Source organism: Erinaceus europaeus, chromosome 13 (assembly GCF_950295315.1).
Source record: "Erinaceus europaeus chromosome 13, mEriEur2.1, whole genome shotgun sequence".
Taxonomy (NCBI): domain Eukaryota; kingdom Metazoa; phylum Chordata; class Mammalia; order Eulipotyphla; family Erinaceidae; genus Erinaceus; species Erinaceus europaeus.
In genome coordinates, this window is record NC_080174.1 from 31,907,887 (window position 1) to 31,930,418 (window position 22,532).

General features: G+C 42.3%; 1 protein-coding gene across 5 annotated transcripts in view; it reads left to right on the top strand.

The window, feature by feature from the left end:
- The window catches only part of BACH2 (BTB domain and CNC homolog 2), a 524,461-nt gene that overhangs the window by 495,210 nt on the left and 6,719 nt on the right, over positions 1-22,532 (top strand). For all 5 annotated transcript variants that reach the window (XM_007530629.2, XM_060205487.1, XM_060205488.1 and 2 more), the window contains one exon: positions 7,711-7,917. In XM_007530629.2, coding sequence (XP_007530691.1) covers positions 7,711-7,917 — 207 coding nt within the window. The remainder of the gene's footprint in view (positions 1-7,710; positions 7,918-22,532) is intronic.

Here is a 22,532-nt window from a genome sequence, read left to right on the forward strand (position 1 = left end):
TCTTCATTTTCACCATCTTTCAAAATGAAAGGAAAAAATGGCTACAGGAATGGTGGAGTCATCATTGCAATCACCAAGCCCCAGCAATAACCATGGTGGCAAAATAATAATAATAATATGTAATATATATATATATTTATTTATCCTTCAAATAGTTGTTCATTTTAGGAGAGAGAGACTGAGAAACCAGAACACACTCCAGTATATGTGGTACTGGGGATGGAGATGGAACCCAGAACTTCATGCTGCCCAGACTCCCTGGATGCAAGAAATTCTATTTTTGTATAAAAGTTTCCATAATACCTTTGTTTAACTAGGAGGCAAGGGGCAGTGACTTCGGCTGCATAACCAGCCAGGACGCTTGCTGACAGGGAAAAGGAGTGGAGAAGCTGGATTCTCTCTGGCCAGGAGAAGGAAGTGCTGGTACCCAGATCTGGCCCTTGAAGAGGGATAAATATCCCATTCACTGTTTAGATGTCACAACTCCCTCACACCCTTTGCCAGCCCTGGGATCTGAGGTCCTTGGGCACATTGCAGGGATCATTCATTTAACTAATTGCTCAGCATGGGAGCCCCCAGAGACAAGAGACCAGATTTTATCCCTCAGGGCCTAGATAAAATCAACAGGAGATTATGCAGTCCAAGGCACCAGCTCATTTGGCCCTGGGTTTTGCTGACTCAGTGGCTGCCCCTGACCTTGCTGTCTCTCTATAGAGAACCAAAGTGGGGCAGCACCTGTGTGCCAGCCTTATGCCTAAAGAGAAATTATTATTCTGGACTCCCATGGGTCCTCCCCCACTCAATGAAGCCTGCCTAACTGTATATATCTAACATAGTTGACCTTCTGTGCCTGTGATTAACTGACCTGAGCTGCTGCCATCTAGCCAGGTAGGTAGTGGTGGCAGCTGACAGGACTTCATTTGTCAAGTTGAGTGTTCTGCACTATTGATAAGGATCCAGTGACTGGACATCAATCCACTACTTGCAAGAAAAGCCCTGAAAGAAGGAGGAAGGTGTCAAGGGGCAGTTTGGGTCATAAGAAATTTTCTAAGACAAGGCTGGGGAAATAGCTCAACTGGTAGAGTTGCATGTCTGAGGCCCGCAGTTTCATCCCCAGTACTGCATGCACCAAAGTGGCATTCTGGCTTGCATATCTCTCTCTCTCTCTCTCTCTCTTTCTCTCTCTCTGTCTATCTGTCTGTCTCATATGAAATTCTCCCTCTCATATATAATAAGTATTTTTAACTTTCTGGTTTAAGCCACCACCACATTAAAAGAAGCTCTCTCCCTCTCCTCCTCCCTTTCTCCTGTGCCCTTCTGCCTTACTGTGTCTAACTTTAAAAAAAAAAAAAATCCTTTGAAGGAAACAGAGGGAGGACCTTAGCTTCTCTGTGTGATTCAACTTTCCAAGACCAAGTCACATCAGCTGATTTTTTTAAAGGTAGAGTCAGGCAAGCAGAGAAAGTGAAAGAGACCGTAGCTTCCTTCAGTGTGGTGAGGACAGGGCTCAAACCTGAGTTAAGCTCACATTATGTGATGGCAGTGCATCACACTATCCAAGTGAGCTATTTCACCACCCACCATTAGCTGATTTTTTAGTCCCCTCTAGAAGCTACTTGGGTGCCTCCAGCCTGTGAGTGGAGTATTCTCCCAGCCCTATATGGAGGTCTGTGGTGGCTCTCGATCTCCAGGGCAGAGAGCCTTGTTCATATGAAACTTCTGACTCTGAAAATAACAGATGTGATGTTACCTTGAGCTTTTCTAAGAACACTTTGTGAACTTCCCTCCTCGTCATTCATGTAAGTTCTTGGACAGAGAGGGTAACAAGAGTCTTTCTAGAAAGAAACTAGAATAGGTGAGTAAGTGGTTGGATGTGTGTGTGTGTGTGTGTGTGTGTGTGTGTGTGTGTGTGTGTGTGTGTGTGTGTCTCACAAGAAAGAAATCCAACAGGGGGCCAGGTGGTGGCATACCTGGTTGAGCACACATGTTAAAATGCAGAAAGACCCAGGTTCAAGCCCCCTCCCTGTCTCTACCTGCAAGGGAAAAGCTTTGCAGGTGGTGAAGCATGTCTGTGGGTGTCTCTCTGTCTCTCTTCCTCTCTATCACCCCTCCCCTCTTGATTTCTGGCTGTCTCTATCCAATAAATAAATAGATAATTAAAAAATTTTAAAAAGAAAGAAACCCATTGCTGACTATTTTCTTTTCCTTCGACCCCATGAAAAAGCATCTTGAGTTGCAACAGCTTTGCTGAAATTGTCTTTGACCTTTTGCTTGAAACCAGCATTGTTGATTTTTTCCTCTTTCTTGTCAAACTTCTGTCTCACTTACTTCATGTTTCATAGTCAATGTCTGGATGATTTGAAATACAGTAGCTCTTGGTGTGGAAGGCCTTTTGATTTCTCTGTGGCCCAAGCTGTACAGGTATATTTTCCTTCTGAAAATAAGCAAACCCAGGTTAGAGAAGAAGTAGGAATGCTTTGTTGCCAGCAGAGGGAAGTCTCTACAAGCAAGGCCCCAGAGTGCCACAACTTCTGCTATGCAAACCAGGTTTCTGCCTGGTGTGGAAACTTCCATGTCTCCCCAACAGACAGACCTCTTTGTGATTTAGGACCCATCCAGGATCTGAATGTGCGTTATCCAAAGAGCATTAAAAGGAAATCAAACATTCTCTCATATCATTATAAGCCCTGTGCAAACACGGCCTCATGGACAATATCCTTTCCTAGCCCTGTAACAAGGAGCTGTTTGTCCAGGCTGCCTCTCTCCTGCAGTGGGAGCTGGACTGAGCTGAGAGTGGGAGAACACACACTATTGCTGCTTTGCTCACTGGGGGCAGGGTTTTACAGATGGCTGTGGATGGCATTCACCACGTGGAAATTGAGTGAGCACACCCATGGGGATCCTTAAGCAAATGCCACGTCTAGTCTGGAAGGCTCGGAGCTATGAATAAATGGACAAAGCAGTTGCTCCCATACACAGAAAAGTCAAGTGACTATTTAGTATGATCGCCTTTGTAACAAGGGAGTAACTATACCTGGACTCCTATCTGCCTGCATCAGAAAAAGAAAAAGCCTGAACTCAGGATAATATGCCTTCCTCTCACCTTCTGAACATTATAGGCATAACACTGCAGCAGCTGAACACCAATAAGGGGTCAGCTTCTTTACCCTCCCCCAAAATTATTTTAACTCACTTGGTTAGTACACCTGGTCTGCCATGCACAAAGCCCATGTTAGAGCCCATTCCTCATCTCATTGGAGGTTCCTTCTGTTTCTTTGTCTCTATCTGAAAAAGTTGGCCTGCAGAAGTGGAGCTCCCAGTGATGACAAAATACAGACTTTTATGTTTTTTATTAGTGATAATATTGATTTAAAAAATTGCAAGGTAACTGGTACAGTTTCACACCATTCCCACATTTAAGTTCTGAATCCCCAATTCTAAGCTATAGCACTTTTCCCAAGGTTGCAGATACAGGTTAACTATTATTTCTTTTTTTTTTCTAAGTTTCTATATGCCATTCAGTTCTCTCGTTTTATTAATTTTTATTTATAAAATGAAAAAATGGCAAGACTGTAGGATAGGAGAGGTACAGTTCCACACAATTCCCATCCCCAGAACTCTGTATCCTGTCCCTTCCCTTGATAGCTTCCCTATTCTTTATCCTTCTGGGAGTATGGACCCAGGATCATTATGGGGTGCAAAAGGTGGAAGGTCTGACTTCCATAATTGCTTCTCCACTAAACATGGGCATTGGCAGGTTGATCCATACTTTCAGCCTGTCTCTCTCCTTCCCTAGCAGGTGGAATCCAGGAGCTTGAACCAGGGTAGCAAGTATGTTCTACGGGGTAGAGCCACCACCCTCCCCCCAATGATAAATGTTTATCTTCATTACATGTTGAAAGTATTTTTTGCTTTGCTTAGTTAAAGATGTTACTATAATTTCACCTGTTTCTTTTCACTGCTTTTAATGTGGCTTCAAGAAATAAAATTACACAGTCAGCCAGCCTTGTTTGCATTGGACAGCACTGAGTGCATGCTGGAGGGAAGTTTGGGCTTACAGTGCCCTCTGCTGGCCCGCATAAAACAGAAGCTAATCTAAGTAAGAAGTAGCAGCTGTCTGAAGCTGGAAATGATTTATCATTCCATTGACTTCTTTCCATGAGCTTCTGAAACCAAATCAGAATTGAACCCTGAAATCTCTGCATCATGCACAATGTCTTGAAAAGGGTGGTAACAAATCTGTTATAACTGCAGCTCTGTATTCTCCATTTCATTGGCGCTAGAGAAAGCGTAGGGAGCAGCTATTTTTCTTGAAGTTCCAAAGTGTCTGTGGGATGTCTTTTCCAGGACACCACAGACTCCAAAAAACCATGAATACTCAAGAGCTTAATATAAAATTGCCATGGTGTTTACATATAACCTACACATGACCTCTAGTATACTTTAAATCACCTCTAGATTACCTATAATACTTAATTTGATGTAGATGGCAACTGTTATACGTTATCATTTAGGGAAAATATATATGTGTACAGTACAGACATAACCATCATAGGCCTAATACATAATATATATTTTCAACCACCAGTTGATTGAATCCAGTCCCAAGACACAGAAAGCAGGATATATTTCAGAGACACACAGGGTTGTAAGCAGTAATTTATAGAATATAAAACATATAGAATATGTTCTCCTATTTGGATAATGCTTTTTATTTATTTATTTAGAGCTGGGGAGACAATATAATAATTATGCAAATGGATTTCATGCCTGAAGCTCTGAGCTCCCAGGTTCAGTTCCCAGCATTAACATAAGCCATAGCTGAGCAGTACCCTGATTTAAAAAGAAAGAAAGGAAAAAAGGAAGGAAGGAAGGAAGGAAGGGAGGAAGGAAGGAAGGAAAGAAAGAAAGAGTGGGCTGAGTAGTAGCACACCCAGTTAAGTACACATATTACCATGCACAAAGGCCCAGGTTTGAGGCCCTGTTTCCTACCTGCAGTGGTGAAGCAGGATAGCAGATGTCTATTGCTTTTTCTCCCTCTCTATATCCCCCTCCCCTCTCGATTTCTCTCTATCCTGTCAAATAAAATAGAAAGAAAAAAAGGAGGAAATGGCCACCAGAAGTGGTGGAGATTCATAGTTCCAGCACCAAGCCCCAGCAATAACCTTGGTGGCAATAAAACAATTTTAAAAAGGAGGAAACAACAAAAAAGAAAGAAAATAATATTAATAAGCAAGAAGGAGAACCAGAACATGCAGTGCTAACCACTGAACTCACATTTGCAAGATCTGTGCTCTTCCACTGAGCCACATCCCAGGCTGTCAGAAAAAGCTTCTCTACCCTGGTTTGCAAAAAGTTTGAAAGTAGGATTTATGCTGAGAATCATTTCAACATCCCTTTTCAACTAATGCATGATCACCCTGAAATGACAGTGACTCTTCTGTGAGTCAGGCATTCAGGAATGGCCATCCTGAGAACTTCCTGCTTAGGATACCACATGAAGGTAAAGTCCCATGTTGCCTAGAGCTTCAGTTACCTGAAGGTTTGGCTGGGGCTTGGGAATCTACATCTAGGGTGGCTCCTTCACAAATAGGATGTTTATTTGCTACTCAAGTAGGGCCTCTCCACAGGACCACTGATACCCAAATATTGTAGCTGCTTTTCCAGAGAACATTCTGAGTGACTTGAAATACCAGGGTCAACAATGGCTACCCCTATAGAGTGTACCTGTGTTCAAGCCTCCAGTCCTCACCAGTGGGGGGAAGGTGGAGGGAAAGCTTCACTAGTGGTAGAGCAGTGCTGCAGGTGTCTTTCCTCTCTATCTTTCTCTCTACCTTTCTCTCCCTCTATCAAAAAACTGGGGGGCAGGGGAAATAGCCACTGGGACTGGTGGAGTTGTCATATAAGCACCAAGTCCCAGTGATAATCCTGGTTGGAGATGGGGTAGGAAGTGTCCTGAGATGTTATGACCTCACCTCCAAAGTCACACACCATTACTTGAGTGGCTTTGTTTTTGTTTGTTTTGTTTTCCACCAGGGTTAATGCTGAGTCTCAGCACCTGTACTAAATTTTAACCGCCATTTTTTTCCTTTTTTTTTTTTCTTTCGGTTTTATTGGATAGGATAGAGATAAATTGACAGAGGAGAGAGAAATAGAAAGGAAGAAAGAGAGACATCTGCAGACCTACTTCATCACTTGTGAAGTTTGCTTCCTTCAGGTGGGGAGCAGAGGCTCAAACCCAGATCTCTGCACATGGTAATATGTACACTTAACCAGATGTGCAACTGCCCACCCACCCCCATGGCTTTGAATTGATAAAGAAGCAGGGATGGGCCTTGTGACAGAAGCATGTCAGCATTGTATTGTAAAAGATGTGAAAACATTCTAAACTCTATCTGGAGAATACACTCTGCCAAGTAACTAACATTCCAGTAGCACTGCATAACCAAAATTTGGGCTTCATTTCACAAATGATGACATCGAGGCTCAAAGAAATAAAGTATGGGGGCAGTCAGGCGGTAGGTAGCACAGCAGGTTAAGGCAGGTGGTACAAAGCACAAATACTGGCATAAGGATTCTGGTTCGAGTCCCTGGCTCCCCACCTGCAGGGGAGTTGCTTCACAAGCAGTGAAGCAGGTCTGCTTCCCCTCCTGTCTCCATTTCTCTCTGTCCTATCCAACAATAACAATATCAATAACAACAACAATAATAACTACAACAATAAAACAACATGGCAACAAAAGGGAAAAATAAATAAGTAGATATTTTTAAAAAAAATTAAAGGAAGAAATAAAGTATAGGGACCAGGCAGTAGCGCAGTGGGTTAAGCTTACTTAGCACATGGAGCCCCTGGCTCCCCACCAGCAGGGGGGGTCACTTCACAAGCAGTGAAGCAGGTCTGCAGGTGTCTATCTTCCCCCCTCCTCTCTGTCTTCCCCTCCTCTTTCAATTTCTCTCTGTCCTATTCAACAACAATGACATTAGTAACAACAATAATGATAAATGATAAACAACAATAATGATAAACAATGATAAACAACAAGGGCAACAAAAGGGAAAAAATAGCCTCCAGAAGCAGAAGATTTGTTGTACAGGCACTGAGCCCCAGCAATAACCCTGGAGGGAAAAAAAAAAAAAAAAAGGAAGAGAGAGAGAAAGAAACTAGTCTGAGGTTTCATGTCTTACCAGAATCTAATTCTTCTGACTCTGAATTCACACTCAAGCCTGTCCAAGTAATGTCCTTGTATCTCCCTGATGCTGATTGTGTCGTCTTTCCAGCATCTTCTCAGTGTATGATACTCTCTTCATGTAAATGATATACATCATTCTTTAGATGTGCTCTGTCTCTGTGTAGCATTTTATTAACTCCATGAAACTCCTGTGGAAGTAGGTTTCAACTATCTATAGAGTCCTCTTTACAGTGGCACTATAACAATAAAAATTATACATTTCTCATGGTTTTTACTTCAGAATTCTCAGGAATAATAACCATATCACAATCTGTGTGTTTATGTCCTGTTTGTTTTATTATCCAAATAGCACATTATATTTATATTAGAGGAAGAAAAGAATTAATTCCAGCTTCCTTTCAGTAGTTTCCATATTACTTGGTCATCTTGAAAAGAAGACTTTTTTAAAAAATGTTCTATTCCAGAGTTAAAACTAAAATCCCACTGCCCTAATCATGATTGTTTTTATCTTTGGTTTCAGGTTAAACTTCCTTTTCCTGTAGATCAAATCACAGATCTCCCAAGGAATGATTTCCAGATGATGATTAAAATGCACAAACTAACCTCAGAACAATTAGAGTTCATCCATGATGTCAGACGGCGCAGCAAGAACCGCATTGCAGCCCAGAGGTGCCGCAAGAGGAAGCTGGACTGTATTCAGAATTTAGAATGTGAAATCCGCAAACTGGTGAGTCCATCATGCCTTGCAGTCAGCAGCCTTTGCTGTCCCAGACTGCTACAGTAACAGAGTGAAGGCTGAAGGAGTAGAAAGAGGGCTCATTCACAAAAGCTGATGTTTGGGTTTTAGCTTTTTTTCCCACAAGTGTTTTCACTGGAGTTTTGCACTTAAAATGATTCCACCATTCCTGGCAGACTCTTTTCTTATTTTCTTTTTTTTTTTTTAATAGAAGATAAGAGACAAGGAGGGAAACAGGTAACATAGAAAGGAGATACACCACAGCACTGCTCTATCACTTGAACCTAGGTTCTTGTACATGGTCTAGTGTGTACTCTACCAAGTGAGCTAGCTCCTGGCCTGTTGTTTTCGACGGGTTATGTTGTTTTCTCCAGGCTGGCTTCACGGGTGGGTAACAGACGACCAGGGACTCATGGTTGAGCTGTAGGCAGTATCTCTTTATTCATGCAGGACGCAGCACAATCTAAGACGAGCTAAGTTAAACTCAAAGTACAGTACTGTAAAACTCACAATGCTGTCTTTATATATACTTGCCAAGTAAGGTGGAAACAGGATGTGACATAGAGAGGGTGGAGAGAAAAGTGACTGGTAAAAATCAGAGTGTGACAAAGAGGGGGCAGATTAGGCGAGAATCCTATCACTGAACCACAAATGCCCTGGAGGGAGGGTGGAACTTGTTAACAGTGGTTATGTAAATAGAATGAAGTGGTTATGTAAATAGAATAGTGTTAAGCAGGGGGGATTTAAACCAAATGAAACAGAAGGGGTCTCATGCACACCAACACTGGCCCCCAAATTGGATTTTTTTTTCATTCTTACTAGTGACTTAATAATGGTTTGTAAGATTATAGGGTATAGTTCCACACCACAGCCACCACCAATAGTCTATGCCTCCTCGTTCCCAACAAGGATAGCCACCAAAGTCTTAGAAACAGTTTGACTACTCCGTTTTTGTTTTTTGCTTTTTTTGCTTTTTTTTCAAGTTCATGTGTTTCAATTCTTTGTATTCCACATTTGAGCAAAACCATCCAGTAATTGTGCTTTACCTTTTTACTTACCTTACTGAGCATGATCACATCCAGTTCCACCCATTTTATCTCAAAGAACACATTATCTTTTCTTTTTTCTTTATTTCTTTCTTTTTTTTTTCTTTTTGCAGAGTAGTACTCCATAGGGTATATATCTCATAACTTCTTTATTCAGGTACCCTTTATGGGCATTTAGGTTACTTCCACTCCTTGACTCCTATGAATAATGTAGCTCTGAACATAGGGGTGTATATATGTCCCTGAATCTTTATTTATTTATTTAATAGGACAGAGATAAATTGAGAGGAAGCAAAGATAGAAGGGAAAGAGAGAGATGCAGATGGAGACTAAGGACTTGAAGTAGGGTCCTTGCTCAGCTAGGTACACCACCAGCTGGCCTCCCTGGGTTTTGTGGGGTTTTTTTTTTTTTTATTTCCACCAGGGTTATCACTGGGGCTCAGAGGTAATAAGAGCAAGGGTAAGGTGTTTGAAAAGTCAGAGGAAATGTTTTCTGTAAGCAAGAACGTCTCCTGGAACTCTGTCCTTGGGTGGTAGGGGAGGGGGAGGATGTTGTTTTCCTTTGGTTTGGTTTGGCTTGGCTTGGCTTTGGCTTTGGCTTTGGCTTTGCCTTTGCCTTTGCCTTTGCCTTTGCCTTTGCCTTTGCCTTTGCCTTTGCCTTTGGCTTTGGCTTTGGCTTTGGCTTTGGCTTGGCGTGGCTTGGTTTGGCTTGGTTTGGCTTGGTTTGGCTTGGTTTGGCTTGGCTTAGTTTTTCCACACACACCAAGAAGAGAAAAGTCTATCCATATTCATTATTTTCAGCACCTATAAAATCAAGTCCAAATTGCCTAGGGAGACATCCCAAGCTCCCCATGACGTGGTCTGGGGCTGCTCCTCCAACTCCCTTCCTTAGACTTGACCCCTAATTAAATAAAACTGTCTTTATACCTCCTCACCTCCATCTCCTTCAACTTCTGCCTGGGCTCCTGCTTCTGCTGTTTCTGCTCTACCTTGGACATTCCCCCTCTATTTTCTTCTATGTCTTTTGGTTTGATTTGGTATTGGCTTTTAGAGTTTGTTCGTTTCTGTTTTGACTTGTGTTGGTTTTGCCTCCTGGAATTTTTGCCAGAGCTTCACACCTGCATGATTAAATTTCTCCCAGGTCACGAGGGATTTTTTTTTTCCAGACACTACTCAGCTCTGGCTTATAATGGTGCTGGGAATTGAACCTGGAACCTCAGAAACTCAGGCATGAAAGCCTACTTATAACAATTATGCTATCTCCCTAGCTCTTTTGTTCCTGAAGAGTCAAGTCACTGTCACTGACCCTTTCCTGTGTCCCCATCATCTGTGTACATATGACTCCCCTAGTCCCCTGCAGGATTCCCACACAAGCACAGTGGCATAATTATCTCTAGATCTCTAGAGGAAGCTTGCTGGGAGCCCCCAGGAAATGTATATTGCTATAAGTCTTACTGGAAATTGTAACTCTTCAGATTGTGGAACTATGAACTTCTTTCAACTTCTCCTGTCTTTCTTCTTTTTTTAAGAGTTTATTTATTTATTAATGTGAGGATGAACGAACCAAAACATCATTCTGGCACATTAAATGCCAAGGATCAAACTCAGGACCTCATGCTGCCAAATTCAACACCCTATTCACTGTACTACCTCTCAGACCCATATTTTGTTGTTGTTGTTGTTGTTGTTGTTGTCGTCATCGTCCTCCTCCTTCTTTTTATGGTAGAGAGCAGTTAACGGTTTACAGTATAGTCTTAACACATAAGCACAACCTATCATCTCCCCTTGATAGATGTCTAGGAGACACGGTAGGACCCCAGTGACCCTTCATCCGATCCCCCTACCTCCTTCCTCAGAGTCCTTTGCTTTGATATAATATACCACACCCAATCTGAGTTTCAACTTGTTTTCCCTTTATTCTTATGTCCCACTTACAAGTGGTCAATACTGGTCTTTCTCTTTTTGCCATAGACACACACACACACACACACACACACACACACACACACACACACACACACATTTACCTGTCATTGGGCATCTGGGTTGCTTCCAAGTTTGGGCTATTACAAAATGTGCTGCTATGAACATAGGTATGCAGAGATCTTTGTGGAGAGGTGTTTTTATTTTCCCTAAGTGTATGCCCAGAAGAGAGGTTGCTGGGTGATATGGTAGTTAAACACAAACCTATGTTCTGATTAATCTCCAGACTGTTTTCTATAAAGGTTGGGCCAATTTATATTCCTAACAGCAAAGTAGGAATGTCTCTACCTCCCCTCATCCTCTCTGCCAGCTGGTGTTCTGTCTTTTCCAATGTATGGCATTCTCACAGGTATAAAGTGGTATCTCGTTGTTTTCATTAGCACATCTCTGGCTAGCAGTGACTTTGAGCATTTTTCGTGTGTCTGCTGGCTGTTTGTATCTCTTCTTTGGAGAAGAGTCTGCTCATTTTTTCCCCTCATTTTTCAATGGAGTTATTTGTCTTCTTATTGTTGAGTTGGTTGCATTGTTTTTATGGTTTTGGTTATCAGCTTTCTGTCCAATGTATGGCACTCCATGCAGGGGTCTTTCTGTCATGGCGATGATTCCTTTTGCTCTGCAGCTTTTAAAGCTGATGTAGTCCCATTTTTGCTTTTGTTTTCCTTGTAACTAGGTTTGAATTGGTAAAGATGTTACAAAAATGTATGTTTATGTTTTCATCTAAGTATTTGATGGTTACTAGCCCAAATTCTAAATCTTTGATCTATTTGGCATTTACTTTTGAATATGATATAATATAGTGGTCCAGTGTCATTGTTGTTGTTGTTGTTATTATTATTGCATAGAGACAGAGAAATTTAGCAGGGAGGGGGAGACGGAGAGGGAGATAGAAAGAGAGATACCTGCAGCTCTCCTTCACCACTTGTGAAGTTTTCCTCCTGCAGGTGGGGACCAAGTGCTTAAACCTGGTTCCTTGTGTGCACTGTAGTGTGTGAGCTTAATCAGGTACACCACCTCTTGGCCACTATCCAGTTTCATTCTTCTCCATATTTCAACCCAATTTTCCCAACACATTTTGTTGAATAGATTCTCTTTACTACTTTTATGTTTTGGGCCTCCATCAAAAATTAGTTGTCCCCCACCTGCAGGGGAGTCACTTCAGAGGTGGTGAAGCAGGTCTGCAGGTGTCTGTCTTTCTCTCCCCCTCTCTGTCTTCCCCTCCTCTCTCCACTTCTCTCTGTCCTATCCAACAACGACTACAACAATAACAAGGGCAACAAAAGAGAATAAATAAATAAATTTAAAAAAGAAAAGGTGGTTATTAACTTCAAAAAAAGATTACAACTATTATAAAATAAATTAGTTGTCCATAAGTATAGGGACTAATTTCTGGACTCTTGATTCTATTCCATTTGTCTTTGTATCTGTCTTGACTCCAGTACCAGACCATTTTGAGATCAGGAAGTATGGTGCCTCCATTCTTGCTCTTTTCTCTCAAGCTTGCTTTGGCTATCCTAAGAATTTTCTGTCCCTTCTTTTTTTGTTCTTTAATGCAGTTCCTAGGAACAAACCCAGGACTTGACATATGTTCAGCATGCATTCTACCACTTTTTCATTATGGTTTATATTTTTTTATTTTTACTAGTGATTTAACAATGATTTACAAGATTGTAAGATTACAGGGATACACTTCCATGTATAGGTACACTTACCACCACCAGAGTTCCATGACTCCTTCCCTCCATTGGAAACTTCCCTATTCTTTATCCCTCTGGGAGTATGGACCAAATTTCTTTTTTTATTATTTATTTATTTTATTTATAAAAAGGAAACACTGACAAAACCATAGGATAAGAGGGTTACAACTCCACATAATTCCCACCACCATAACTTCGTATCCCATCTCCTCCCTTGATAGCTTTCCTATTCTTTAACTCTCTGGGAGTATGGACCCAAGGTCATTGTGGGATGCAGGAGGTGGAAGGTCTGGCTTCTGTAATTCCTTCTCTGCTGGACAGGAACATTGGCAGATCGATCCATATACCTGGCCTATTTATGAGAGAGAAGAGGGCCTGGGTAGAGGTTCACTAGGTTGAGCACACATGTTACCATCTGCAAGGGCCAGGGTTCAAGTTCTCAGTCCTCACCTGCAGAAAGGAAGCTTCAAGAGTAGTGAAATGGGAGTCAGGCTGTAGCACTGCGGATTAAGCCAGGTGGTGCAAAGGGCAAGGACCAGCATAAGGATCCCAGTTCAAGCCCCCCACTGCTTCACAAGTGGTGAAGCAGGTCTGCAGGTGTCTATCTTTCTCTTCCTCTTCTGTCTTCCTCTCCTCTCTCCATTTCTCTCTGTCCTATCCAACAACAATGATATCAATAACAACAACAATAATAACTACAACAATAAAGCAACAAGGGCAACAAAAGGGAATAAATATTTTTAAAATCTAAATTAAAAAAAAAAGAGTAGTGAAACATCTCCTTGGAGCCCTATCCCACTAAAGAAAGATAGAAACAGGCTGGGGGTATGGATCAACCTGACAACACCCATGTCCAGGGGAGAAGCAATTACAGAAACCATAACTTCCACCTTTAGCACCCCATAAAGAATTTTGGCAGCACCAATAGATAAAGCAGCTCCTGCCAACTAAGGAAAATGCTCCAAAAAGAAGCATCACAGGATGAACCAATGGTTTCTGGTTACAGTGGGTAGGGACATCTTCCTGGTGAATAGTATATGGTGGTGGCATTAGCCACAATGTGACAGTCTCATACCTGGGAGACAAAACACTAGGCACCTGGAGTCAGTTTGATTCTGTCTTCAAAATTCCTAAGAGCCCTCAATCACTAAAGTCAAATGCCCACCATGCATACAGTTTCCACCTGCTCTATCTCATTGAGTTTTACCCCATAATTTAGAGAATCTTATCCCATTCATATGGAGAAGGAAATGGAAATCATGGGAATCTGAACCTAAAGGCACAGAGCTAATAGACTCAGGACTCAAACCAACTCTAATTGCTTCTTCTTTCACCTTGTCTAACTGGAACATTGGAGATAGTGAAGTCAAAGTCAAACTAAAGAACTGAAGTCATTTTTTACATCAACATTCTAGTTATTCTAGTCAAACAACTAAAATAGATCCTCTCAGTAGCTTTAAAAGAAAGAAAGAAAGAAAGAAAGAAAGAATTTTTGGTTCATACTCCCAGAGGGATAAAGAATAGGGAAGCTTCCACCAGAGGGGATAGGATACAAAACTCTGGTGGTGGAAATTGTATAGAATTGTACCTTTCTTATCCTACAATCATGTTAAGCATTACTAAGTCACTAATAATATAAAAAAAAAGTGGTGAAACAACACTGCAGGTGTCTCTCTCCTCACTGTCTCCTCTTCCCCTCAATTTCTCTATGTCCTATCAAATAAAATTAATTAATCAGATAATTAATTAATTAAAGTAAGAAGAGACCAGAGGACTGCTCCACTATGCATGGAGTTCCACTTTTCTTAGGCAGTCCTGGGACTTGAACTCACGGCCTCACACATACAAAGCAGACACTTTACAACTAAGCTACCTCTCTAGCCTCCAAATTTTTTTCCAATGTTTGTTCTTTGTTTTATACTCTGTCAGAGAATGAACCCAGCATATGTGCTCAACACCACTGATCCATTTCCCCAATCCAACATTTTTTAATATTTAATTATTTATTTATTACCTTTTGTTGCCTTTGGTTTTTTTGATTTTTAAATTTTTTATTTATAAAAAGGAAACATTGACAAAGCGATAGGATAAGAAGGGTACAACTTCATACAGTTCCTACCACCAGACCTCCGTATTCTATCCCCTCCCCTGATAGCTTTCCTATTCTTTATCCCTCTGGGAGTATGGACCCAAGATCATTGTAGGATGCAGAAGGTTGAAGGTCTGGCTTCTGTAATTGCTTCCCCGCTGAATATGGGCATTGACTGGCCAATCCATACTCCCAGCCTGTCTCTCTCTTTCCCTAGTGGGGAAGGGCTCTGGGGAAGCAGAGCTCCAAGGTACATTGGTGGGGTTGTCTGTCCAGGGAAGTATGGTAGCATCCTGCTAGCATCTGGAACCTGGTGGCTGAAAAGAGAGTTAACATACAAAGCCAAACAAATTGTTGAACAACCATGGACCTAAAGGCTGGAATAGTGCAGATGAAGTGTTGGGGAGTCCTCTATTTTGTAGATATCTAGTGGGCATGTTTTAATTATATTTCAAAGGGCCTATAGCTTATACTAGTGTTGTTTTTTGTTTGTTTGTTTGTTTGATTGTATGTTTTTCCTGAGCCTGAAATCTGATATGCAGGTAGATCCAAATTATTGTCTGGGGAGATGATGTCATGGCTAGAAAAGGAACAGAAAGCTGCATCAGGGAAGAGAGTAGCTCCCTAATATGGGAAAGAGGTATAAATATTGTTGACTATAAACCCCATCAATTTGATGTGATCTGGGGTCCATAATTAGCTTAGGAGCCTGTGTGTCCTCTGCATCCCTCTAGATCTGAGCTCACATTCTGTGGTCATGAGTAGGAACATTCCATTCTGCCCCAGTATCAACCCATCTTCCTCAGGTGTAGCATAGAGTAAGTTGTCCATCCTCCCTTCAGTGGATGGAACATTCTCTACCATTATTAATCCAAGTTGAGGGCAAGGTCCTATAGGGGCTCACAAAGGGGCCTATTTTGTTGTTCCTGATAGAGATGACCGGTCACAATGGAGAGAGGGATTTATTCAAGTTCTAGGCCCATCAAGTCTGTTTGGGAATCTCAGAATTCCCCAAATAGGGCCCCAGCTGGTGGAATGGCCTGATAATGACTAAAGAGTCATCTTAAAGTATGCCAGTCTCTTGCCCTTATTTAGCTTTTGCAGTCCTTACTTTGCTAAGGTTAGCTTTGGAGTTAAGTAAGAGAACTATAATAGGAAGTAGGTAAGGGGGATATCTAAGTCTAAGTAGACACTATTTTATTATGAACTTGATACTGACTCACTACAGACTATTGTGTACTTTCGCTTTCAGGTATATATTTTGCCCTAATTTATGGATACATATGAACATATGCTCTATATCACGGGAACTGGTCTATATCTAGGTTTTGAGACTGTTAGGAAGTGAACCTCCTGGAATGGAATTAGAGACTACCATGAAAGGAAAGGTCTCACCCGAGTGATGAGTGTGAAGGGTTGGCATTCCATGCCTGATGTCTCTGTACACAGTCTGAGGTGAAGCATGCTGAGATGGTACTCACTGCATTGATTAGGCTGGAATCGGCAGATGCTATATCATTTGGCTTGACTTGAGAGAAGCATGCAGGGAAGTGAGCCCCACCCCAAAGGTTCTAGAATTGGGAGAAATACAGGCTCTATAGATGAAGCGGGAGATTCCTGTTGTCTTAGGGTTTAAGAAGACAATAGATAGTTATTTCAATAATCACATTGTTTGGCAATTGGGTTAATTTTGAAAAAATCCCTTTGTTAGGATTTGCTGTATCATACACACTATCACCATATTTCATGTCCTTTGACATTATTTGTATATAGCTATGCCACCAGTTGCTTTTGTTCTCCCTGGACTAAGCTTTCAAAAGAGTCAACATATCAAAGACTCAGCCTATGTATTAAAAAGACTCAGTCTGTGCTTTAAAAAGTTTGAGACATTCAATCAGTTTTTCCCCCTCTCATATTTATTACTTAAATAGTGATTTATATGACTACAGATTAATAGGAGTGTACATAAACACCATTCCCATCACCAAAAAACTGTGTCCCATCCCATCCCCCCTTCCCCCCCCCCACCCCATGAAGCTAAACATCCACCCTCACCCTCCACCCAGGGTTAGAGTTAGGGTTTTTATTTTGGTGCCCTACTGTTGCCCTTGTTTTATTGTTGTTGTTGTTATTGTTGTTGTTACTGATGACATCATTGTTGGATAGGACAGAGCGAAATGGAGAAAGGAGGGGAAGACAGAGAGGGGTAGAGAAAGATAGAGAACTGAAGACCTGCTTCACCACTTGTGAAGCAACTGCCCTGCAGGTGGGGAGCCAGGGGCTCGAACTGGCATACTTATGCCAGTCTTTGGGCTTTACGCCACCTGCCTTAACCCACTGTGCTACCACCCGACTCCCACATTTTTTTAATATTCACTCATTTAGTGATGAAAGAGAAAAGGAGAGAAAAAAAACCAAGTATCACCCTATTACATGTGGTGACAGGAATAGGACTCACAACTTCATGCATGAGTTTTTAGGGAGTACACTCCCTAAAAACCATGACTCAGTTTTTATTCTGGAATTGTATTTTTTGCCTTGTTTTTAGAAAGAGAAATGGAGAAATAGAGGGGTGAGGGATATCAGAGCACCATGGAGTTCCCTTGGTGCTGGATATGGTATTCTCATATGGTACCAGGGTTGAAACTTGGGATTAATAAGAGCTGTGCTTTACCTACTCAGCAATCTCCTGGCCCTCTTTCATGTTGTCTTTTTTATTTAAGTCAAATGAGGAAGCAAAGAATTGTTGTTGTTGTTATTGTTATGTGTGGCTCTCCTGAAAGTCTGCTAGGCTTAGGAAGGGAACCAGGCAAGACTGAGTCCAGGGTGCAAAACATCAGGACCTCAGGCTCATATCTTGGGAATTCTGGCTTTGTGCTTTTCTTCAGGTACTAGAATAATCCTAACTGACCAGATTTGAGAAATACCCCCTCTTTTTTTTTAAAGATAGACACAGGCAGAGAGTGAAAGAGACCACAACACCAAAGCTTCCTTCAGTGAGATGGAGGCTGGGCTTGACTATGAGTCAGACACATGAAAAAGTAGCACATTATTTCTTACTGCCATCAGGGTTATTGATGGAGTTCAGTGCTAGCTCTACAAATCTGCCACTCTTGGTGGTGGCCACTTTTTTTTTTTCTTATTGTGTATTTTATTTGATAGGACAGAAAAAAACTGAGAGGAGAGGAGGAGATAGAGAGGGTGAAAGATAGATGCCTACAGACTGCTTCACCACTAGTGAAGCATTCCCCCTAAAGGTACAGGCTAGAGACTCAAACCCAGATCCTTATAGAATGTAATGTGTGTGCTCAGTCAGGTGCACCATAGCTCAGCCCCCAGCAGCACACTATTTGAGTGATCCATTCTGCTGACCTGAAATTACCAGTTTTTTTAATTCACATTCGTAACCATTCATTCATTTTGTAATACTGAACAAATTAAAGTCCAAAAAAAAGATAGTTCATTGGTAAAGACCATGCTTTATCTGCATAAGGCCCTGCGTTCAATGGCCAGCATGGAGGGGAGGGCAGACACCTAAGTCAAACAGTGGACAGACCTATCTATAGCCATTACAATCAAGAAGAGTGCTGGAAAAGAACTCACCAGGCTGAGTGTACTGTGTTTGAGCCCAGGTACCACAAGAGATCACCAGGGACAGCACTCTGTAGGGAAGTTGTCTCACCTTGGCTCCTCTCTCCCCCACAAAAAGAAAGAAATAAAGACTTCTAGGAGCCAAGACGTGGCTCACCCAGTAAAGCACTTACCTTACCATGCAAGAGGACCTGGGTTCAAGCCCTTAGTTTCCACATGGAAGTGCTTGCAACAGGAAAGCTTCATAAGCAGTGGGGTGGTGGTGCTTCAGTGTTCTTCCTTCTTTGTCTCTCTCTCTCTCTCTCTCTCTCTCTCTCTCTCCTCTCTCTCTATCTAAAAAGGAAAAAAAAAAAAAAAAAGAACAGCTGAGAACAGTGCAGTCAGGCAGACACCAAACAACCTGCATAGAAAAAAAAACACCTTCTGGGGCCAGAAAGGCCACTCAGTGTGAAGCACAGTGCAAGGGTCTAGGTTCACTTCCTAAAACAAAGAAGTTAGGGCAGGGAGAGACATCATAGTGGTTATTCAGTAGACTTTCATGCCTGAAACTTTCAGTCCCTAAATTCAATCCCCAGAACCACTGCCGGGCTAGCTTTGCAGGAGAGAGACCAGGAACTCGAGGCAGCATGGTAATACAATTCTTTATTCATGCGGGAGCTCCAGAGTGTGAGCATAGCGGGTTAAGCTATGTGGCGCCAATCCGCAATGGCTGCCTCCCGCTCTGCACACCAGCCCTTCTCCAGGTTGGGATGCAGGAGAGAAAAGAGAAAAACCAGGAACAGAAGTGGATTTTATGGGCTAAAACCTGAAGTGGCAAGTCCAGAACGGAGATGGCTAGGAAAGGGGGTGGAGAAAAGAAAAAGGCACACTTCCTTAGCTACCATTGCTATGGTTTTAGCTGTCAGGGAATTAGCAATACCCTGTGGGGATAATATGGTGGGGAGGAGACCTTTAGTCATTTATAAGACAAAGCAGAGGATTGGTATGTAGATAAAGGGACTGGCCATACTAGCATAGGGTGGTTTGTGGGCCCTGCCTAACTTAACCACATCTGCACAATTTCCCAACGAACCACCATAAGCCAGAAGTGAGCAGTGAGCTGGTTTAAAAAAAAAAGTCAAGAAGATGTTTTATAGTTCTCCTCCCTCTAAATTTTAAGAATCCCTGAAGTGATATGCTCTTCAGAATGCATCTGTGACTTAGAGCTCCATACCTACTTATTTATTTATTTATTTTACTTTTTTTTTCCACCAGGACTACCTGTGGGGCTCAGTGCCAATACAGTCCCACTGCTCCTGGTGGCCTTTTTCTTGTCTTCCCTGTAGAGAAAGGAAAAGAGATAAAGAAGCAGGGACACTGCAGCACCATCATGAAGCTTCCCCCAGCAGGTGCTCCCTTGTGGTGGCCCAGGGCTTGAGCCCAAGTCCTCAAACATAGCAACATGTGTGTTCTACCAGGGATGCCACCTGTTGGCCTCCAAATTTCATGCTCTTAACCAAAGCCTTTCTTCAAGAGAGGCAGCACCTCACCTTCTACCCACCTTGAAAGTGGCCTGGAATCTTTTCTGGATCTTGATCTGTGGGGTGTGGATGAGTTGGTGGCTGAGCTGGGAAGATGTGGCAGCACTGAGACCAAGAGTCGCAGAGTTCTAGGTGACAGGAAGGGAGATCCAGGTTACAGTCCCATATAGCCCCCCGATATGTGTCTTGTTTCATATCTACCTAGGATGTTGGGGGGGTGTGGCAAAGCCCCAGCACACTCACCAGCTCCCCACTCCTACACTGTCTCCATGTGACACTCAGCTTTTGCAAATTCACATAATGTATTTCTCTCGAGTTGCACTTGCACATCTGTTTATTTTTCGTTTTTAGAACATGTTTTCTTGATCAATTTATAAATATTTTAGCAGGTGCCCTTTCCCCATGTAAATCTCTGTCTCCAACACACGTGCCCACACCGCCTGCCAGATTGTGTTCATGGCACAGCATGTGACTCCTGTGTCACCCTGGCCTGTGATTGCCCCTCTCCCCCTCCCCCTCTTTCCCTCCTCTCACCTTGTCTCCCTCCCTCCTCTCTCTTTCTTTTCTCCATTTCCCCTCTTTCCCACTGTTGTTAGAATTTCGGAAGGCTCTTGCCGGCCGAGTTAGCTTCGCAGTGGTGAACAGAGACGCGGAGACAACGGCTGGGCAGGGAAGCTGTATTTCTTTATTCAGGAACAACGATTCACAAACTAAGACAAACTAATCACCAAACAGAACTCTGCTGTCTCTATGCGGCGGCGCAAGCACTCTTTCTTTTACTCTCGAACTCAAGAACTCTCGTACTCGGGAACCCCCTGAAACTCTCGAACTCAGGAACTCAGGAACTCTCGGACTCTCGAACTCAGGAACCCTCTCCCGGGGTTCCTTGGGGCGGGGCCAAGCAGGCCCGCGAAATTAACAGGACTCATCCAATTCTCTTGGCGGGGGAGGGCTAGAACAAACCAATGTAAAGCATACGACATCCCACCCTTGCAAAGGACTGGGGAGAACTAACTTCCCATCACCTCAGTTTCACCACCGTTCACATCATTGTGTCCCACAAACTTCACTCTTCTCTTCTCACACACAGAACTCTGGCAAGACCTTAACAGTTTCTGGTCTGGCAGATAAATGCATCTCTCTGAAAGGATTCTTAGGAACATGAGAGATTGTGTGGGGCTTTCTTTAATTTAGGTGTTAGTGAGGAAGCAACTCAGAACCTAGAGCTAGTTTTGGGGGGCTCAACCTTCAACTCTCTTCACCCTGTCCACCCTTCCTGTGTCCAGGATCAGCACTTGAGACCCTCTGCACAACCCCCAGCTGTCCTCAGGAAGGTCTGTCCAGTTTAGTCTGCTCAGCCAGGGAGCCTGCTGTTTGGGGTTGGATCATATAAATTTACCAATGCTTGTCTTTTTATTTCAGTTATTTTTTTTTTTAATTTAAGAAAGGAGACATTAACAAAACCATAGAATAAGAGGGGTACAATTCCGCACAATTCTCATAACACGATCTCCATATCCCATCCCCTCCCCTGATAGCCTTCCCATTCTCTATCTCTCTGGGAGTATGGTCATTGTGGGTTGCAGAGGGTGGAAGGTCTGTCTTCTGTAATTGCTTCCCCGCTGAACATGGGCATTATTTTTTAATCAGCTTTAATTTTTTTAGAGGAAGAGCAATTTTAGTTGTGCAGAAAATTGGAGGGAAAATAGAGTGGTGCCTGGTAAATTTTCTCTCTCTCTTGGCATGGTAACACTAACACACTACTACTACTACTAATAATAATAATAATAATAATAATACTGCTACTACTACCCCCACGAGAACTACTCCTGCCCCTCACTAACTGGTCACAGTGCCCCAAAGTCGATAGTTTACTTTAGGCTTCACTCTTTTGCTTAAAGATTTGTTTTATCACAATAATAAAACAAGGGCAACAAAAGGGAATAAATAAATAAAAAATAATAAAAATTTTTTTAAAGATTTGTTTTATTTATTATAGATGAGAGACAGTATGTGTGTGTGTGTGTGTGTGTGTGTGTGTGTGTGTGTGTGTGTGTGTGTTAGTGTTACATACCAAGAGAGAGAGAAAATTTACCAGGTACCACTCTGGTTCATAGAATGCTGGTAATCAACCAGACTAGGAACCTCAGGTGTAAAAGCCCAGTGCTTTACCAGATGAGCCATTTTCCCAGTTGCTCTTTTTTTTTTTTAAGATTCATTGATTCCCAATGGTAGCTGATTCCCAGTGGTAGCTGCATCTGGTTGAATGCCCATATTAAAATATGTAAGAACCAGAGTTCAAGCCCCTGGTTCCCACCTATAGGGGGAAACTTCACAAACAGTGAAACAGGGCTGCAGGTATCTTTCTTTACCTCTCTGTCTCCCCTTTCCCTCTTAATTTCTCTGTCTCTATCCTAAATAAATAAATAAAATGAATATTTAATGTATTTATTTATTAGATAGAAACAGAGAAACTGAGAGGGGAAGGAAAAATAGAGAAGGAAGGGGAAGAGTCAGGTTACAAGGATCCAGGCTCGAGCTCCTGGTCCCTACCTACAAAGGGAAAGCTTTGCAAATGGTGAAGCAGTGCTGCAGGTGTCCCTCTGTCTGTTCCCCCTCTCTCTCCCTACCCTCTTGATTTCTGTCTCCAATAAATAAAGATAATATTAAAAAAAAAAAAAAA